This window comes from Rhinatrema bivittatum, chromosome 14, assembly GCF_901001135.1.
Source record: "Rhinatrema bivittatum chromosome 14, aRhiBiv1.1, whole genome shotgun sequence".
Taxonomy (NCBI): Eukaryota; Metazoa; Chordata; class Amphibia; order Gymnophiona; family Rhinatrematidae; genus Rhinatrema; species Rhinatrema bivittatum.
The window spans coordinates 38011296-38028380 of record NC_042628.1 but is presented as its reverse complement, the minus strand read 5'-3'; the positions used below and the strand labels follow the sequence as shown (position 1 = coordinate 38028380).

The 17085-nt window shown below is 43.4% G+C and overlaps 1 protein-coding gene across 1 annotated transcript in view; it reads left to right on the top strand.

Annotated features, from left to right (window-relative positions):
• The window catches only part of TBC1D24 (TBC1 domain family member 24), a 79432-nt gene that overhangs the window by 23444 nt on the left and 38903 nt on the right, over positions 1 to 17085 (top strand). The window contains 1 exon segment of the mRNA XM_029576860.1: positions 16702 to 17084. Within this exon segment, the coding sequence (XP_029432720.1) occupies positions 16787 to 17084 (298 nt within the window). The 5' untranslated portion in view covers positions 16702 to 16786.

The following is a 17085-nucleotide window of genomic DNA, read 5'->3' as shown; positions in this document are numbered from 1 at the left end:
GCACCGAACCTTCCCACTGTGGGAAGAATCAGATTAGTGCTCCTGCTTCTTCAAAGCCTGTGAAAAGGAAATCGGAAGCCAGTGTCATCATTACACAGCGCCTCAAGCTGTTCAGTTGGAAATTGATCTGCATTTAATCCCGTTACTGAAATCTATTGAATTGAAATTTAGAAGATTGTCCAGAGAGAGGTGCTCAGAGCGACTGGTTTGTGTGTGTGTTCAAACGCTTCCTTTTGCAATCAAACAAGTTTCCTGAGTTAACAGAGCTCATTGTGTATTACTGTATGGAAACTGTCCAGAAAAAAGGTGTTGTGTGTGTGGTTGTGGGGTTTTTGTTTGGTTTTTTTTTAACCCCTGCTTGCATTTTTGAAATGTAAAGGTGCCCAGGTATCTGGTATAGGTAGGAGGGGTAAGAGATAGGGAGTAAAAGCTGTGATCCAGATGAGAAGGTACAGGACCATTGGGTGTACATTTAGGCAGGTGGTAAAAGTGACCCTTCTTGCTCCTGTATTTTTGCAGCAATCACACAAACATGTGTTAATCAGGAGGGCAGTAAATGTATTAAAAATAAACATTTTGAGTCGTGTTCCACTGCTCCCAGGAGACCTGAAAGTCAAGTCTGCCCAGAATTATTTATATTTTTTTTGTTTTGTGGCCAGTCACAGTAATTAAAGTCTCTATAAATAGTTCACTAAAACATTAGGTGAATTGTCGCCCAGTGGCGGCAGCAGGGAAGAGTCGCACAGCTTGGGAGTAGTCTCTGTGTGTATTTCACAGAGCCAGCCACTAAACGTTGGTAAGTGAAATGGCTGCCCTCCGGGTTTCAGGTGGAACGTGGTATCAGTGGGATGTGGCATGATCTGGGATGTTAACAGAATGCGTCTTGGGAGTATTGCACCTTGGGAGTTTGTTAGAACCAGAAAGGCCATATCTGTTTCTCTGGTAACCCAGTGAAATGTTTGGGGGAAGACCTGAAGTCAAGCCAAGTTGTCTGTGTTTTTTAAGAGGAAAATTTATACTGGAAAAATGTTTTTTAAATTTTCTAGCGTTGATGAGAGAGCTCCTTTTCAGCAGATTAACTCGTCTGATGCTGTGCACTTTGCCTACCAGAGCTGGTGGAAGAGCTTCCTCCGCGTCACATGCCATCTCTTCTTTCTCCCCCTTATGTTACAATAAAATCTGCATCAAGAGTTTGGAAGTCATTTTAAGACTGATTTACCTATTGTGATTGTCATATCCCCAAATCGGTTAGAAAGCCCTTAGAGCGAGCTTCTCTGTAGCTTTCCCTCCGATATTCAATGATTTAGAGATGTTGCATAATAACAATAGCTGAAGGCAGGAAAAAGTCAACTGTTATTCCTGTCCACACTGCTAGGGAGATATCCCAGCTGCTAGCCAGTAGAAGTTGTGCGACCACTTATAGGGTATCGCTTCTTATTCAAATCGGTGTTTATTTCTTCCTCATTGGCTCTCTACTGTCTGTGGTAGATGAGCGTGTAAGATCCCATACTGAATCAGACACCCCTCTCCCACCAATGCTTTGTAATAATCTAGACAGCTACCAAGACTAGCGAAGCTGTTGCCTTGAATGTCTGACCACCTAGTTTGCGTGGCCTCGCTACCTGATACTGATCCGCTTTTTGTTTCTGGGGAGTGGTATGCTACTGGTTACAACCCGGCTCCCATGGCTAGGATCCTTTCGTTTTCAGTTGAAACCAGTTTTCACCGATTTTTAAATTCCAAACTGACTTTCACCCTAAATTAAAATACCACTGCAGGCCCCCAAAGCTTTCCAGCTTCTCCTCTCCTAGAAGACTTGGCAGTCAGGCATACACAGGAACTGGGCCCAGATCAATCATCCAGCAAAATAGTGCAGGAGCAATATGCCCATGCAAGCTGGCAGCCAGTGCAATATAATAAAAATAGTGCAGGAGCAATATGCCCATGCAAGCTGGCAGCCAGTGCAATATAATAAAAATAGTGCAGGAGCAATATGTCCATGCAAGCTGCACGCCCACGCCACAGGAAGGGGAGACCAGATCCAGCAGCAGACGGGGAAAGCTGGGGTAACCCCCTGGAGCTGTGCTGTCGGGAATCCCAAAACTGCCAGGGGAGCCCTTACTGAAAGGGGCTCCTCCTGGGAGGAGGGGGATGAAAAGGGGAGGTGAGGGGCAAGGAGAGAAGAGAAATGCTGGGAAGAGTGGAAGGATTGAGAGGAGATGCTGGGGAAAGAGATCATTCCCAAAAATTATTATTAATTTATTTTTTTTTTAGCCCTGTCTATTTTAAAAATAATGTGGCTGCCTTGTGGGAATCTCTGTTCTAGGCTCCTAATTGGCTTAATTTCTTTTCTTTTCTTTTTTTTTTTTACTGTCCTGGTTTGTCTGCCAAAGTAAACTGTGATAATTACCCAGAAAAATATCCATTTTTTTCCACTGATTTTCTTCCATTTTCTTGTAATAAATTCTGACCAGGGGAAAAATAAAACTGAAGGACCCTGCCCATGGCCTGCGTTTTTAGTTTATTGGGCTTGATTATATCTCCTTTCTTACAGAACTAAATCAGCTTGCTAGGTGTTGATTCTGGCAAGTTTTTAACTTTTTGCAAGAGAGCAGAGAGCAAGAAGATTAAGTATGAAACCAGACTGCCAGACTCTTTGCTTTAGATCCCGAGATTACTAAGGTTTACTTTTGTCTTATCTTCCCTGCTCGCCAGCCTTTTCATTGAAGGATGTAATATTTCTTCGCTTACAATGAGATTGGGGACCCAGGTACAAAATGATTAGCAATTATTTAAACTTTCCTTCCTAGCTGACAGAAATTCAAGTATTTGCTGGTGTAGAATTATGCACCCTCCAAAGGAGAAAACTAAGTGAAACTCGAGTTTTTTGTTTTATTTTGTGTCTGGTTATGGGCTTGGCACGAGCTGAGAGGAGCATTGTTCCTAGCTGGCAGGGCTCCAGGTGCCTGCAGAGCCCCTCGGGGAGCTCCAGCAGCCCTCCCTGGTAGCCCTGGAGGGGAAGGGGCCTCACAGGCAGCTGGAAAGAAGCCCCTAATCAAGGCAAAACAATATTTTGCTGAATTTTTTAAAGTTATTTTATTCATTAGAGGGTGTACAGTACTAATATTTTGTGCTGTGTACCTGCAAGAAACATTTCAGCCTTAGCTGCCTTTTGAGCCCCCCTGGTGGCTACCTGCGGCTTGACCGGTTTCTGGGAGGGGTCGGAGATTCCCTTTCAGTTCTGACAAACCCTGATTTCTAACACTTCTCTCCCCCCCCCCCCCCCCCCCCCCCCCCCCCAATTTTATTTTTATGGAGATTGAGGTGGTTCAGAATTGAATCTAAATCAGCAGAGTTTAAAGATAGGGAGAAGGTAGCAACACATTTTTCAGGTGTTGAGAGTAAAAGAAAAGTAGGTTGCAGTTAGCTTTCCTTTATTCTTTATTTTTTTACCTAACAATGTGGTTTGGTTTGGTGTTAAATTTTTTTTTTAATTGTCAGGAAGTTGGCATCGCTGCCACCAGCGACCCTGTGCAGATGTAAGCGAATTGAATAAAAAAACATCCCCCAAGAAATCCTGTAAAGCAAACTCCCTAGTGGGGATTGGGGAACTTTTACCCAGTGTTTAAAGATAGGGAGAAGGTAGCAACGCATTTATTTTTCAGGTGTTGAGAGTTAAAGAAAAGTAGGTTGCTGTTAGCTTTCCTTTATTCTTCCTTTTTTTACCTAACAATGGGGGTCATTTATCAAAATGCGATAAGGCGTTATCGCATGCGGAAACCCCCGTTAACGCATGTGATAGGCCCTTACCGCATGCGAAAATGTGTTTAACGCATGCGATAGCACCATATCGAATGGTGTGATGCAAATTCAGAAAATAGGGGTTAGGGGCGGAGAGTGGGCTGAGTTAGCCTGTCTGTGAAGAGCTATCGCACAGCCATAATGCTGATTTTTAACTACACCTCTTTGAATTGCGTTAGGCTGTGCGATAGCTGCCGTGACCGTGCGATAAGGTTTCATTGCCTTTTGTGATGTCTCCCGTAAGGCCTATTTGAGGAAAATTGAAGATCAGAGAGAGACTGGCCATATTGTCATCCCCATAGGTAGGTATTTGAATCCCTATGGTAGGCCCACCTAGTAACTCGAGGTGGGGTTTAGGTATGAGTGTAGGGGGTTAGGGGCCACTTTGACATTCTATGTGACACGTCCGAACAGAACAGTGGTCTCTTGTGAAGATTTGATGACCGGAGTGAGGAAACTCACTCCAAGATGAGATTTGTGCAGTGTTCTCTCAACCTAGCTTGATGGACTCTCTACCTGGGTAACATCAAGCTAGATAACATCAAGCTAGATGGTCTCATCTAGCTTGATGTTACCCAGGTAGAGAGTCCATCAAGCTAGGTTGAGAGAACACTGCACAAATCTCATCTTGGAGTGAGTTTCCTCACTCCGAAGGTCATCAAATCTTCACAAGAGACCACTGTTCTGTTCGGACGTGTCACATAGAATGTCAAAGTGGCTCCTAACCCCCTACACTCATACCTAAATCCCACCTCGAGTTACTAGGTGGGCCTACCATAGGGATACAAATACCTACCTATGGGGATGACATTATGGCCAGTCTCTCTCTCGCTCTCACAAAAATGGTCCACCCAGTGGTCATATGCAGGAAATACAACAGGTCTGACACCTATCGCAAATTCAGATAATGTTATCACAATGTGCACTAACTTAGCTCTTCACATAGGTAATTAGCACAAATTGCGATAAACTGAATTTTGGCATAAACCACGCCCCTTTTGCAATCGCATGCGGTACTTACCGCATTTTGATAAATCCAGGCCAATGTGGTTTGTTTTGGTTTTAAATTTTTTTTTTTTTTTTTTTTTTGTCAAAATCGCTTCCATAGGAAGCAATGGGAGTTATGTGATTTTTGTACTAGATAGGATTTTCAAGCACTGAAGATTTTAAGCAACATCTCTCTCTATATATGTTTGCTAGTGAAGCCTCAAGCAGTAGTAGTGAGATCCCAATAATCTGGGAATAGAACTTGAAACCAAGTGGGCCTGGATGCAAAAGTATTTGGTACCCTAGGCGAAACTACAGTCATGCACCCCCCTCCAATTTATCTATTGGTGGCAGCTCCGGTATTGTGCTCCCTTTGGCAGTATTGGCACATCACCCTTCAGACTTGCGCTGGCAGGGTTTTGCCACCCCCAAAATCTTGGTGACTGCCAAGTTTACCTGATGGAAGCACCGGGGCCCCCTCCCCCCCCCATACCAAGTGAATTTAGCCGGCAGCTAATTGTTCAGTTGGAAGCCATTCCTTCGGTTTGAATGGTAAAATCAATGGTCTTAACCAGATATTCTAGACCTTGTAATTCTTCTATACATACAAAGTGCCTCATGGCAACCTGTATAAAAGAAAAACTTTTAGGAATTATTCATTCTAAAGTGGAGCCACTCTGCTCTCTTGATAAACTTCTCTCTTCCCTCCCCTCTCCTCTCCAGCTGCTTGCAAAGCACTCCTCCTCCTAATCCAGTTGTAGAGGATCTCCAGAGCCTCCTAGACAAGGTGTTTACACGAGATAAGGGGAATTACTGCCCTGTGGGTTAGCCCTGTGATCAGTCTGCATTTTTTTTTTCACCTTATGCTGTATAAATGTGGGGTCCCAGTCCCCTTTAGGTCAGTTATTAAAGTTTAAGGGAGGCTACCGATCTTTTGCTTTCCTTTCTCCAAGTCTCCTGCCTGTGGGCACCTCCCCTTCTGTGAGTGTAATCCTACTTTTAACTTTTCCTGGTATTGTGTGTTGATAGATTGTACTGTTTTTTTGCAAACAGTTGTGCTTATACTACCCGCTCTCCCTCCAAGACTGAAGTAAGTTCCTGGAAGGTAGCGCTGGACATCCAGCGCATGCACTGTAAGAGGATTTGTGCAACAGCAGCGTGGCCGCCCACAAGCTAATACAGATCCACCTCTGTGTGGTTTGTTTGAATGGCAGGTTACGCATCCCCCACGCTGCCATGCACAGGTGAAAGGGGCCTGCACTACCTGCTGCCCATGGCCAGGGAACAGTTAGGATGGGCTTCAGGTAGGTTACATACTACAGATGCGATTTCAGTAGTTTGAAGATGTCTGGGTACTAGGGTAAAACGATACTGCTGGAATTTTGTCCTTCCTTGAAGATTTTGTCCATGTCAAAATCTTTTTCCGGGCCTGTCAAATTGCACGTTTCTCAAGAAGCATTAAGTTTTTAATTTAGAAGGTTGTACTCTGATGTGGTGAGTGAGCTGACTTTTCTGGGTTTTTTTTCCCCACTGGTTTCAGAGCTTTTTATTTAATTTATTAACACCGGATTTAATCAGAAACTATAGCGGGACTCGAGAGAGCCACCAAACGTGGTGTTCATCTGACTGCAGGCTCCGATTCATGTCTTCTGTTCGAGGCCTTTCCACGTTGCACTTGATCCTGGGGTAACGGTGGCTGCAGATATCGTGCCAGGCATATAAAGAGCAGTGTTCGGGGGATTGTCACGGACACGACATCCTTGCAGCCCTGGAAGCTGGTAAGCGTTCCCAGTGCTGTCGCTGCTTTAATGTTTTAAATGTCACTTAGTTTACTCATTACCTTATTCACCTACTTTTCTTTAGCTTTTTATTCAGTTTTTCTGGTTGAGAGACCTCACCAGGACTGGAAAAAGTGTTAATTCCTAGGGACCACAAAAAATGTTTGAGCTGGAAACACTCCATCCGTTTCACCCCCTCAATTATTCTTCCGTGCACAAATTAAAACCAATACAAACAATTGGCAAACGCCAGTAAAATAAAACTCTTAGGATACCGACATACTTGTATAAAAAAGTCTTTCTTCTAACTCTGGTGTGCTTTAAACTTGACCTGTTCAGTACAGTGAGCGGGAGCAATTTTCAGAATTCAGTTTTAGCAGAGGGGCGATTTTTCACCTTTTTAACTTGCAGACTAGAAGCTGCGAATAAAGTTCTAATTGAGTAGCATAACGCAGCCTGCTCGTGGGACACTTTTTTTTTTTTTTTTTCTAATTTATTATTCTGTCAACTGGTACATAGAACCTCCTTTTAAAAGAAATAAAATGGTGCATTGCATGTCAGCTTCACCTGCCTCTCTGGGCCACCCTCCTCACCTCTCCCCATCCGATTTTTTTTTTTTTTTTTTTTTTTTCCCCCCCCGATATGGAGAGCACTGATGGGAAGTCAAGACGCAAATTCCTCTAAAGGTGCCGTGAAGTTGGAGTGGCAGGAACAGTGCAATGGCCTCCTCCTGCGCTGGCTTCTATGCGCCACGCACAGCAGTAGAGTAATGGTCTTGTGCACATGTTCAGCTGCCCACTGACGTGCACGTCAGGATGTGTCGTCCTGCATAATCGGCGTGCTCACTCTAGCAAAACCTATCTAAAAACAAAAGGCTCTACGAGAATAAAGCAGTTTAAAAAAAATGAGGGGGGATTGTGTGGGAGAAGGGGAATAATTTTGTGTTCGAACTCCCTGCAGCTTTACAAGCATCCCAGAAAGCGAGGAATGTATTAAGCCCCGGGGTTGGTCCCTGCAGGGTTCTGTAAGGATTGCCAGGAATCCTGCATCAGACCTCTCCTGAAAACAGCGGGGCCAGCGCAGTTCTCTCTGTCCCTGTCCTGATAACTAAATTGTTGTTAATCATATCCTAGGCAGTCTGCCACCATGTTATGTAGAGTACGAGGGCAAGAGCATAGGATCTTCAGAGCAAAATGTGTAGAGTGGTGCACTGCTAAAAAGGAAGTAGAGTTTAAGTTGCTAATGTTTTCTGACTGACTCATAGCGTGAGAATCTAAAAACAGTTGCTGTATCCTAGGATCAGAGTAAATCACCAAAGAAACCCTCTCCTTCCCCTTGCTGTTACAGACCTTGAATCGGAGTCCGACATGTAAAAATCAGATCTATTTGTTGTAACAATGTGTTAGGATTTTTTTATTTTTTTTTTAAGATCACCAGCAGTTAATCGGAAGTAAGGCTTCAAGGTCCTTATCGTGTGGGGTTTTCAGCCCAGATGGGCTGTTGGTTTCCGTGTGTCTCCAGGCCCGTCGGCACTGTCCATTTTCCAGACCCACTGCAGAACCTCGGGACTCACTTGACACTGCTTTTACCATTCCTTTCCCAAATGTATTTAATTTCCAGGATGTTTTTTTTTTTTTTTTTTTTTTTGCTGCGTCTCCTCCACTGGGAGGCTGTTCCATGCATTTGCTGTGAAGGAACACTTCCTTGTTTTAACTTCTCTTTAATTTAGCTGTATAATTAAATGCACGGTGATTAATACCCTGCACTGTTAAATAGACAGGCTGGGTTTCATGTCTGCCTCCTGCTACTGCTCCTCTGGTGATTTAGAAGTGGGACTGTTGTTGAAATGTTTTAGTTTTGATTCCATTCTATTCTGCGATCTCCCCCTCGCCCTGATTCTCCATAGACACAGGTCAGTACGAGAGCCACCTCTCCGTGGCATAGCAACCTATGTGCCCCTCCATGCCTTGTCCTGCACCTGCTTGTTATGATATAATTGTATTCCGCCTCAGATAAGTTTTATCTGAAGCAGTTCACAGCAGTAAATCTTTCATAGCTGAATAAGAAAATACAATACAGTAATAAAATACAGCAGTGACTCAATCTAAAATAATCCCTAATGTTTAAATTTAAATACGGTTCTTGCATAGTAATTTAGAACCGTAGCCTGAAATGCCTCACTCTCTCACTAGGGAGGAGTAAGCCACCAGTCCATCTAAGTTTTTAAAATCTCATCCTGTTAAACACCCTTCCCCCATAAAATTAAGAGCCTTGCCCAGAGATCCCAGTAGGCCTACTCCTCCCGGTTTTCCTAGACTTCGGAACAAAGAGCACAAAAGTAGTGCATTTGTACAGATCATGTTGAAAAATGGATTGGATTGTAGAAGAGAGTTATGAGGCAGGAAGAAGACTGAGTTATCCTTTAGGGGCTGGTAGTACTTTATAATAGCAGGATCAAGGATCTGACTATAGAACAGGTAGAAGAGTAGGGGGCTGCATTAGTAGGCTGGCCTCTGGTGCAGACGGAGCTTGAACGTGGGAGTCCAGGGGTGCCGAGTTCTAGGCCTTGCCGAAGCATTCTGTTCGTCAAGTCATGAAGATTGAAGGTCTCTGCTGAGGAGCCATGGGGAAGGTGTGCCTTAGTCCAGATTTTCGCTGCCTTAGCAGCTGAATGCACAATGGGCCCCTGATAATGGAAGGGGTCACGGTTCGAAAAGTTTGCTCATCCCTTACTACATATCTCATTGAAAATGTGTTCAATATAGTAACAAAAAAGAAAACGAATACATGTAGTCTTAATTTGAAACCTTGTACGACCACCCCCCCCCCCCCCCACACACACACACACACACACACACACACACACACACATTGTTATGGGGAAATCGGAACATCTTTAGAGGCTCATGAGCTTTGCGACTCAGGATGACCATTTTTTTAAAAAAACAAAAAAAACCACTATCTGTGAAGCTTATGTCACCCTAGAAGGGGGATGGATATCATTTTTTTTTTTTTTTTTTTAAACATCTATAGCAATTTTTGTGATAGCCTGGAGGTCTTTGGTTTGGGGCATGGAACCAGACTGCTCTCTAACCCCCTGCTGAAATTTATCAGAAGGCTGCAGCGGTGATCTTGCTGCTTTGGTAAGCTCAGCAGTAACTTGGAGTAATAGCGAGGTTACAGCTGGGGCCAGGTAACCAGGCCCTGATGCAGTAAGGTACGCCCGGGCTGTGTGCACATTTACCATCAGTTATGTGCATGTTTTTACTCCCAAATTTAAGAGCTGGCTAACAAAAACAAAATGTGCACAGCAATGCAAGATTGTGCACACAGATTAGCGCTCCTACATGCAGCTCCATCTTAATCAAGGTATTCCCTGTTTACCTCTAGTGCAGGGAGGTGTGTTTTCTAAAATGCTGGAATTTATAACTCCTGGACTGAGAGAGTAAAGTTTCTGGGGAAAGTTTTTAGTCTATGGAGCTGAACCTGTACTAGGGGTTTATGCACAGAAAAAATACTTTGCGCACAAATCCTGATTATGTGCATAATGAATGGTTTCTGGGCAGAAATCGTGTTATGTGCACTAAGCAAATCGTTCCTATATTTTCAGCTTAGTGCACATTAATTTCCAATGCATTAGCAGACCATTAGCTTACTGCATTGGGAGTTAGTTGTGTGTTTTGTGGTTTTTTGTTTTGTTTTGTTTTATTTTAGCATATGAGTAAAGCTATTCAGGGCTTGAGTTTTTTTTGTATGTCTTTGAGGTGAGAAGGATATATGTAGTTGATCTTCAGTAACACTATGAAGTCTATACTGAGCTGCTAGGTGGCCAAACAGCTAGATAAATCTATCCAGCTAACGTGGATGGGATATTCAGCAGTGTGAGTGCACCACTGAATTTATCTATACTAAAGTTAGCCAAATAAGCTTAACCTGCTAATTTTAGGACTGCCTGAGAGCAGTCGTAAAGTTATATGGCTAAGTTAACCAGGTAAGACTGAAAATCAGAATGATCCAGCTAACTGAACACTGCCCTGGAACGCCTCTGAATATACTCTGTTAGAGGCATTCAGCAGAGGAAACTTTTAAAAACAAAACATGGTTTGTCCTGCTAACTCCCAACTTACCTGGACAAAGACTTTTGAATATGGACCTCAATACCCACAAAGGGGGGGGAGTATTTTGTCCTAAAAATTCATTGTTCATAGTGATTCAACTCTGGTACATGCAGAAGGCAGCAAAATTGTATTATCTCTAAGCAAAATTTGTATTTCATGATGCTTAATAACTCTATTGGCTAATCTGTAAAGATGCGGTGATTAGAGTTTATATATATTTGTTATAATTGTTCATATTTGGTTTGTTGTGATGTCTGCCAAATTCATATTTTGTTATATACTCCTGCTTTGAGCCTTTGAGGGGGGTGGACTAGAAATGTGAGTGAAGAATTTTTTTTTTTTTGAACTGGGCAGTTTTCTCCAGCTCATTTGGAACCAGGGCTGGGATCTGGCCTCGTGACTCTTCATTTGCAGCCACCCAGGCATTTTGCCCCTATTTTATATCCCTCCAAAGTGCCAAGTCTGGTCAGTGCTGGGCTGGGGCCTATGAACCAGCGCTGCTTCCTGAACATGCAATCCTGGGCTCTTAAATCAGGCCACAACTCTTCTTCCACAGGGGCCATGAACGCTGCCTCTGCAGTATCCTCAGACCCAGTCAACCCAGGGAGTGGAAAACTCGACTCTGGTATCAAACCGGGGACTTTCCACATGGGCCAGCCAAGCCACCGACCCAACCCTCCAAAGGATATTTTCATAGGCGTTTCTCTTTAGAATAAGTTGACAGGCATGGATGCCATCATCCAGAGCCATGTCAGACCTAGATCTTGGAGCTCAGTAAAGTTTTGTCCTTGATTCTGAGGCGGGAGCTTGCCTTCTTGGCACAGATGCAGTTACCCATGGTGCAGAAGATCCCCCGTGGCACAGAGACATCTGATATGCCCAGATCTGGCTTAGACAGGCTGCTGACCGTCTCTTCAATGTGGAGTGCCCCCCAAGACTGTGCTCTAGTCAGAGGAAAGCACTTGTTTGCATAAACATGCAATTCCACGGAAGGACATTTCACAAGCGTCTCCAAACAGGTCTGGTGCTGGCAAATGAGAGGTATCTACGTAATTGTAGCTGCCATGTGGCCCCAAGTTCCTGCTCAGTGCCACAGGTATCAGCAACCCTTAATGAGGTTGCACCAATCTGGGTTTCTGAAGAGGATGTGTCTTCTCCTGTGCAGAGGGTCCTTCAGCCTGTGGTAGCCAAGCTGTCTGAGCTGGTGAAGAATTTCTTTGCCTTCTTAAGTTGTGAAAACCATAGAGGAAGTTTAGAGCTTTTCCTGTCCAAGATAAAGGAAATTTTCCCACATAGTAGGGCTACTCAAAAACCTTCAGTGTTGCATGCTTCACCCCAGTGGCTTCCAGCAATGGAAGTGAGTCCACCCCACTCTTCCAAAGTGGTAGATTGATCTCCACCACAGGAGTACCTTCATGATGAAGAAAAAGTGGCTCAGTTTATTCTGAGTTCCTGCTAGATGTTTCCCCTTCCTCAGTCACTGTCATCATCAGGATCATGGCTCAGCATACTCCAATGGTTGGAGGAGAAGGAATTCCTTCATATACCCTACCAGACTTGGCTCGGCGTGCCTTTCATCTTGAAGTCAGCTACTTGTGTTTCTTGGATAAGCTGGCAAAGACGCTCTCTGTGTCAGAAACAAGACCCGAGAGCAGATATCCTTGTACTACTTTGGTTTCTTCAACCTCCAACAGACTTTGTATCCATTCCAGTGCACAGACTCCTTAAGGATCTGCAAACAAGGATGTAACAGACTCCTGACATCATAATCTTCTGATGGCCTGAAATCTTGATCTAAAGTAGGGGAAGGCAATTTTGGTCTACAGGAGCCACAAGTAAGTCTGGTTTTCAGCATATGCATTCATTCTGATGCATAGATTCTTTAAGGACCCCCAAATGAGGATGTAGCAAATCCTGATATGTCTTCTGGTGGCCTGAAAATTTGACCTAAAACGGGGATAGGCAACTCCTGTCCTCGTCTCAAGTTTTCAGGCCACCGAAAGACACATCAGGATTTGTTACATCCTCATTTGGAGGTTCTTAAAGAATCTATGCATCAGAATGGATACACATCCTGAAAACTAGACCTGTTTGTGGCCCTTGAGCATGAGAGTTGCCTACTCTTTAAGTGCTACAAACACATCTGGTTTTCAGGATATCTACAATGAAAATGCATGAGAGATCTGCGTACCACGAGGGAGGGTGTGATCCTCCAATCTAGTGCTTACTAATGGGGATAATGTCTCTGATGTTCGGGTAGGGGCTCACCTGAGCACTAATGATCATCAGATGGGTATGGCTTGATGTCATGAATAGGATACAGAGAAGTCCTACAAAGACCCGAGTTCTGAATTTCACAAATATGGACTTTTTCAAAATGGGATGTACCTGGAGGAAGAGCTGGAAGACTGGTAGAAAATGGGTGAGGTGGAACAACAGCGGGCCAAATTAAAATGAGCTATTACAAAGGCAACAAATCTGTTAGGAAAGTAAAGACCACCTAAAAGAAACCAATCTGGTTCTCAAAAGAGGTGGCAGAAAATTTAAGGCAAAAAGAACAGCATTCAAGAAGTATAAAGGATCCAAAAAAACCCACAAGAATCTGTTAAAACTGAAGTAGACAAATTGGGAAAGCAAAAAGGTCAAGCAGAAAGAATTGTGAAAAGTAAAGAGGAGATAAAACATTTTTCAGATATATCAGAGAAAGAAGGGAAGCCTGAAGTGATGTAATGAAACTGGAAAGTGATAAGGAGCACTGTGTGGAGAGAGATGAGGAAATGGCAGAAATATTAAACAAATACTTCAGTTTGGTGTTCATTAAAGAAGACCCTGGAGAAGGACTGTTGCTGATTGACAAGACCGAAGATGGAGACGGGGGGTAAATGAAATTCTGTTTACAGAAGAGAATGTATGGGAAGAGCTAGGAAAACGGAAAGTGGGCAAGGCCATGGGGCCAGATGAGGTTCATCCCAGGATACTGAGGGAGCTCAGAGATTTGCTGGCGGGTCCACTGCATGACCTATTCAATAGATCCTTGGAACTAGGAATGGAGAAGAGCGGTGGTGGTCCCATTTCACAAGAGGAGGCTAAAAACTATAGGCTGGTTAGCCTTACCTTGGTGGTAGGAAAATTTAATAGAGGCTCTGCTGAAGGAGAGGATAGTGAGCTATCTACAGTCAGGAGGATTGCTGAACCCAAGGTAGCATGGATTTACCAGGAGAAGGTACTATCAGACAAATCCTGATTGGGTTTTTTTTTTTTGGGTTTTTTTGTGTTTTATATTTAGTGACTAAAGAATTGGATCAAGAGAGCGCTCAATGTCATTGACTTGGATTTTTATCAAAGCTTTTGATATGGCCCCACATAGGAGGCTTGTAAATAAAATGAGGAAGCTTGGGAATGAGCACCAAGGTGGTGGCATAGATTACAAACTGGTTGACAGACAGCGGTGCCACGGTTACTACCTTAACCAATACGCCTTCATACTGTTCATGTAACTCCATTATTGCTTTCTGCTTCAACGGTAGGAGAAAAAGGGAATTGGATTCACACAGCAACTAACAAGGACCCAGACGTTTACGGTGTAAGGAAACAATTATGGGGGTAACTTGCTGATTCAGCTGGTAATAGCTTTCATCAATAAGCCTGATACTTTTGATGCAACTCCAATATTGTTCTCTCTTCAACAGTGTAATGGTAAATGGAACCTACTGAGAAGAGAGAACAGTGTTAAGTGGAATGCCACAAGGATATGTGTTGGGATTGGTTCTGTTCAGTATCTTTGTGAGCAACTTTGTGGAAGGAATAAGATAGAAGTAAAGTTTGTCTGTTTGCGGATGATACTAAGATCTGAAGTAGAGAGATTGAAACATGATTTAAAGAAGCTTGAACAGTGGTCGCAAATATAGCAGCTGGGATTCGGTTCCAAAAAGTGCAGAGTCGTGCATCTGGGGTGCAGTAATCCAAAAGAGCTATAAGGGGAGGTGGGGGGGGGGGGGTGAAAGGCTGTTGTGCATGGGCCAAGAGAGGGACCTTGGGGTGATAGTATCTAATGATCTGAAGACAGTGAAGCAATGTAACAAGGCGATAGCTAAGGCCAGAAGAATGCTGGGCTGCATAGAGGAATAACCAGTAAGAAAAAGGAGGTGACAATCCCCTTGTACAGGTTCTTAGTGAGGCTGCACCTGGAGTACTGTGTTCAGTTCTGGAGACTCTTCTCTCAAAAAGGATAGAGACAGGATGGAGGTGGTCCAGAGAAGTGTCCAAAATGGTGGGGGGTCTCCCTCAAATGACTTATGAGGAGAGGTTAAAGTACCTAAATATGTATACCCTGGAAGAGAGGAAGTGCAGGGGAGATATGATACAGACCTTCAGATACCTGAAAGGTTTTAATGATGCACAATCAACAAACCTTTTCCATTGGAAAGAAATCTGTAGAACTAGGGATCACAAAATGAAACTCCAGGGAGGATGACTCAGAATCAGTCAGGAAATATTTCATGGAGAGGGTGGTGAATGCCTGGAATACCCTTCTGGTGACATGGTGAAGACAAAAATAGTGAGATTTCAAAGGGGCATGGGATAAACACTGTGGATCCCTAAAGGCTAGAGGATTGAAATGAAGAAAAGAGTGCATGGGGTAACTTGCTGGTGCTGCGGTTACTACCCTTAACCAATACGCCTTCATACTGTTCATGCAACTCCATCATTGCTTTCTGCTTCAATGGTAGGAGAAAAAGGGAATTGGATTCACACAGCAACCAACAAGGATCCAGATGTTTACGGTCTAGGGAAATAATTATGGGGGTAACTTGCTGATTTGGCTGGTAATAGCCTTCATCAATAAGCCTGATACTTTTGATGCAACTCCAATATTGTTCTCTGCTTCAACAGTAAGAGGTAACGGAGTTGACTGTCTAGGAAACTGATAAGCGTGGGGGTAACTTGCATGGCGCAGCAGATGCTACTATAAACTTGATGGGCCTACTGGATGGACTATTTGGTCCTTTTCTGCCATTATTTCTATGTTTCTATGTTTAAAAGTGTCTCCTGCAGTGGATAGTATTAATAAATATTAAATGTCCAAAGAAACAAATACTAATTTATGGCCATTGTGAATCAATTAATAATTAAGTAATTTCATATCCAGGAGATCAGTGCAAAAAAGTATCTAAGCCATATGTACACTTGAGCATTTTTCGTATTTTTTTTTATTTCAGTGCAATATACATATCTGACATGCTTCCCCTGAAGCAGAGAGATTTCCACGAAACATGGTCAATCATTCATTCCTTCAAGAAGATAATCTGTCATCAATTCATGGCTCTTGATTCATCACTGAAAAAGGGAGCAAACAATAGCATTAGCAGCCTCACTTTTATAGGTTGTAATGTGGATGTAGGATCTTGACAACTACCTTGCTAGAGCTTGAGCTCTGGAAAAGGCTTAGGCTCATGAGAGAGTGTGCATGCATGGGAATTCTCACACATGCTCAGTAAAACCTTTTACTGAGCTCTGAGAGCCGGGTCCCCCCACTCATTATGGCCTGCTATGGAGAATCTCATAGGTAAATAAAACTTGCTCTATAATACTGTAAAATATAATAAATTCTCATTTTGTGGTTGGTCGAAAACTGCAAAATCAAATAGAATTCTCTATCTGAAGAAAGCAAATGGTTGCAGTGCATTTAAAGAAGTCTGCCCTTTATGAGCGTACCTGGCTGGGCTGTTTCACCAGGCCCAGGAAGCTTGGGTTTTAGTCTCCCAAAACACAGGGGAGGGGGTGTCGTAGAGGTGATATTCTTTTGTCTCTGTTCCAGGGAGGGAGGTTATGAAGCTGCCACTAAAGTGACTTGTGACTGAAGAGTGGTGCTGAGGTAGTTTGGTCTCTGGCAAGATTTGCTTTCCACTTGTTTTGTCACTGAGGCAACTGACTGGGAAGAGAGGCTTAAAGATAGTAGCTGATAAAGAGCTAAAGACATGTTTTATGCCTTACACATGTTTGGTTTTTTTTTCCAGGAAAAAAAATGACACCCTCATAAAAACCAGACGGATATCTATATTTATCTTTTTTTCTGAACCGTGGTAAACCACGTTCACAGCCATGGATGACACAGAATATGGCCGTTTCGTGGACTGGGATAAAATGGACAGTGCCGTCCTCAATAGCAGCCATAAGGAATTATCCTGTTCTGAATTCAACGAGTTAAAGCAGCTGGCTCGCCAGGGTTACTGGGCCAAAAGCCACACTTTGAGGGCCAAAGTTTACCAGAAGCTGATTAAGGACATCCCATGTCGTACAGTCACACCTGATGCCAACGTCTACCAGGACATTGTAGGGAAGATAGTCAGCAAGCATGCTGTTGGTGCCATTCCACTTCCTGAGTTTGTGGATGACAGGCC